The 4,714-nt window shown below is 33.2% G+C and overlaps 1 protein-coding gene across 1 annotated transcript; it reads left to right on the forward strand.

Moving 5' to 3' along the window:
- Positions 1 to 1,174: 1,174 nt before the first annotated feature.
- On the forward strand, positions 1,175 to 4,714 carry Smp_035550 (hypothetical protein; the record flags this gene model as incomplete). The annotated part of the gene is made up of 3 exons (XM_018793306.1): positions 1,175 to 1,425; positions 2,109 to 2,235; positions 4,625 to 4,714. The coding sequence occupies 3 exons, from the start codon at positions 1,175 to 1,177 to the stop codon at positions 4,712 to 4,714; spliced, it is 468 nt and encodes a 155-aa protein (XP_018647832.1).

A 4,714-nucleotide genomic window follows, 5' to 3' on the forward strand; every position in this document is an offset into this window, starting at 1 on the left:
ATCAGTTTTTAGTTTAATTTGTAAAAACGATAAGAATTAATTTTAAAAAGTCCTTCTCTAACTGTCATAGTGACTTAATAGAAACTCAGGTGTATCTACAATAGATTACATGAATTTGGATTATATAAAAGTTAGGGTGTCTATACTTTTCCTGGTAAATACTGCTTCTGTTTCATGATTATGATTGTTTCAGATATTGTACAGATGAATTTGTGTCTAATGTTAACAGTCATAAAACTGTTTTGGATCAGTAATAAAAGACTACTTATAGTGTAAAATAAAATGGATACATTTAGCTTGGAGATTATATTGCAAACTAAATAGATAGTATACATTTAAAGTTGACTATTAAATAACAATGTTTAAGTTACTATACTCTTAAACAAATACTTTCTAAACTTATAGGACATGTAAATGAATAATACAAGCAAACTTCGGTAAATTAATTGAAAGTATTATTGTAGATCCCGACCGTTGCTGCTACCTTGACGTGGTGGTCGGGCTTGCCAATCGAGCTATACTGGCTGGAACAATCGTTCCTCAAGGTCCTACCATGCCAGACAGGTCGGTTGAAGAGCGGTAAGACTAAAAGCAGCAAACCCAAGGTCCAAAGGCGAAGTCGTACTGCTGACTGTACAGAGGTGTGACAGCAGTAAGGTGTTTCCTTCAGACAACCAGCATGACAGCGACGCTGCCTTCCCACAAGAAGAGGTGGGGTAGGAAAAGGTCGACCCTAGGAATGCACACCTCGCCTTATCCCACGGATATCCGTCTCCGGCGGTAAGGTCCCAACAAGTACGGAGCTAAAACAAAAACTACCCACAAAAAGGTCGTGTGTGACCGACCTCAAGCAGTTGTCGCTTGGGCACTGCGGTCACGCTCTCAGGTCATTAAGACCACTTCTAACCCAATTTCCTTTTCAGGTACCTCTAGAAAAACCCTTCCACGGTGTGGGCAACCGGGAAGTGATAATCGCCCTCATACCTCTAACAGCACTCAAGACCACTGATTATTGTAGATTTCTTTATATATTATGCAGTTAAATAAGCATCAGAGCATATCTATGTTCTAAACATTGCTATCATTTCAAATGAGTAGTTGATTATACACCATTGAAATATTTATTTGTACTTTACAAACCATTTCAATGTTTTTTTATAGTAATCTATTTGTAATGGCAAGAGTTGGAAACGGTTTACAAATTCCCTTATCATGGATTCCAGTCAAAGATGGTTTGCTTCCAAAGAATGCTGTTAAAGCAGATGAATCAATTTATGTGGCTCGTTGTCGAATAAATGATGATTTAATTTGTGGCAAATTTTCAGAGAAATATGGAAAAGCATATTTTCCAGTTGACGGTAAAGAGTTGGAAGTCATAGATTATGAAATATTATGCAATACTGGTATTCCTGGTTGTCGTGAAGGGTATGTTTACTTATTTACTTGTTCAGCGTTACATATATTTCATTTAAAATTCAATTAATGATATCCTACCTATAGTACAAAGTACAACCATATGTGTCGAAGCACTTAAACTACGATAATAGTAATAATAATAAGATCTAAACATTTTCAAATTTTATTCTTGCTATGATAAATGCATTGTTTTACAACAATTCAAATCGTTCACAGAACCCATTCACTTTGTAGTTACATTGCGTTAATCTTCCAAATTAATATATCTGTCACATTATATGATTTCGATACAGTATTAAGTCATGGATACCTATTGATGAGAAGTTGGAATTTATAAAGCTTGTGACTTCAAGCAATATCCAGGCAGTACTCACAGGATGCACATATGCCAACAAGAGACTGATCAATTGCAGTCTTAAATAACAATGGGAAGATACAAGTAAACAACATCAAGTGAATATAAATTCACCCCATTGCACAAGCAAGTGGATATCAGGACTCAGTAGTTAAGTAGATAACGCGATGGCATTTGAAGTGGGTGGACATCAACTCTGAGATGCAGGCACATTTAGCTGACGAGTCCCTAATAGGACGAAACGCGCGTCCTGGATTCCACTTCTAGCCACTACCCATTTCGTTATTATTATTACTATAATATGAATAATTTATTTTTTACCACTAAATTTAATTAGATGTGAATGGATAATGATGAATGGAGGTGATGTACCAGAAAATGCATTAGTTGCTGGAATAAATAAAGTCGGTACACCATTGTACATTGTAAAAGGACGAATTCAAGGTGAAGTATGCGTTGGAAAAGTGAGTTTGATTTTATTGAATGTTGACGTACATCTACTACAGTATGAGGTTCTTTTTTTAAAAAAAATACAATTAATTACTGATTACAGTAGTTAATTCTATTTAATTGTTTTAAATAGCCACTGTAAAGTATAATAGTTGTCCCAAGATTTTTATTAAAGTTACTTTTCGTGGAAACCAGAATGTATATTATATTCTATTTGAGACTTATCATCTGGATATACCTGTCATATCCTTGTATTGATGTTTATATTGAAACTCGAACCCGGTTCCTTCCACTTAAAATGTTAACAAGTTATCTACTGAACTACTGTATTCAAAAACTGATTGATTAGTTTATGCGTTCATGACATCAATATCAGGAAAATATGAACCCTTACAAACAAGTAAATTTTTGCATAGTTGAAAGCATGAGTCGATTGAAGCTAGACCACCAAGGAAAACCTGGAAGCACTGGACGGTCGTTTCGTCCTATTGTGGGACTCCTCGGCAGTGCGCACCCACGATCCCGTCTAGCTTCAATTGACTGATGCTTTCAACTATGCAAATACTAAATCTCCACAAAAACCCCTTCTGAAGTAAATTTTTCCATTTCAAAGGAGTAATCATTTAACGATTATTTTCATCATGAAATGATATCAACTGAAATAAAAACAGGAAAAAAGAACGAAGTTCTTTCATAGATAGATAATTATCTAAAACTCCTTACCTACGACTTACGCAATTAGATATGATAGATGTTTTTTTTGATAATCATAAAAATGGTGAATAAAGTTGGAAGTGTAAGACAAGTTGATTTTAACTTTATGATTTAAGGGGTATCTAAGACTCTAAAACAACTAAAGTCACTTGCTTTAATTTTGTTCGTTCATATTTCCTATTAATGAAGAAATCTGAACCAAAATGAAATGATTGCTTAATGCTCTATGGTTTACACATAAATTGCAATGATTCATCAGATAATTTACTGTAACTGTAACTAATTAAGTTAAATACTATTAAAAGACATTGAGTTGAATCATGGTTCTTAGGTTTTAGCATTGTAATAACTTATGAACTAATTTAGTAATATTACAATGATAAAAGTTATTATGATATTAGAAATTTTTTAATTAAAATATTTTCTTACTGAGATAAGAAGTCATTTAGTCCACTTAAAGTTATTCAGTACCTTTAGCTTTCACTTTGGGAGCGTTATTCTTCAGATAATTAGGTTACCATCCAATGGTTAATATTTCCAATAGTTGTCTATTGCTCTCGAATCTATAGTAAATGCCTAAACAAATTAACTGAAAACTAAGATTCGTAAACGGAATTTCTCGAAAGGGTAAATTGTCAAAGCGCTAAAAGGTCTACTGAATAATGTTTAAATAAGAAGACTAGTTATAATTATAGCTGTAAATCTGAAACAAAAACTTGACTCAATTAAACAGTGAATATATTATTGCGATTAGAGGTACGTAGGTAAGAAAGATGAGGAGTATTTTTAAAGTTACAGTATGTTAGGTTCCGTGTGGTTAGCAACTGAAGTGAGCGATGCTTTAGCCTAGAGATACATAGTCAACAGTGTAGAAAACACAACAAAATCAGAATGAATCAAAGTCCACTAAGGTCAAGTTCAAAACTTAAAGAAGTCCTACACTAATTATACTCCAAATAAAATAAACAAAGCTATTTAAAATTGAAGGACTGCAGCTAGTAGTGGAGCAATAGACATGGCTTTCGTCCTACTTGAGGCTGGTCATCTAGTTGTTAGTATATCTGAGTGTTGATTTTTACATCAGTATATAATGGCTACTAACACAGTAACTCACACAGGATGCATATATGTTAACAAAGACTGATAATTTTCTAATCTCGAACGTTAATAACGAAATAACTTAAACCCAATCAAGATTTAAAACTATATTCATAAAGTATTTTACTAATTCTACGAATTAATACCTATTGTAGTGAACAAGAACATGAGTGGGGACAATCGAATGTATTTAGGCACGAATTACACAATATCTCAGTAAAATATGAGAACTATATAGTAAATATTTACTTTGCAAACTATCAATCAATAGTCTCAATCTTGACCATTCCTTCTGCAAATATCAGTCCGTGGTCTCCGATTATTATTGTCCATCCATTTTCAAACCAATTGCGTTTCGTTTCCGTTCTTCCGTTATCGATCTTCTACTGAAATTCATTTAATACCCGACGATCGTTATATACTACTTATGTGTATATAAGTAATCCACACCACACTATGGAAAAAGATTTAAAATACACAACATAAAATGAATTTATTTAATCTCTTACTATAGTTATTATTCTTACTTTGTAATAATCCAGTAATGACTCTATCTCTCTCATTCTCTCTATCTCTTGTTTGTTTTATCAGTTAATTCAAGGTGAAAGTTCAGGATGTTTTCCATGGGGTGGAGATGAGCATAAATGTGAATATTATGAAGTACTTGTTTTAAGATATTGA

This window comes from Schistosoma mansoni, chromosome 1, assembly GCF_000237925.1.
Source record: "Schistosoma mansoni strain Puerto Rico chromosome 1, complete genome".
NCBI classification, from domain to species: Eukaryota; Metazoa; Platyhelminthes; class Trematoda; order Strigeidida; family Schistosomatidae; genus Schistosoma; species Schistosoma mansoni.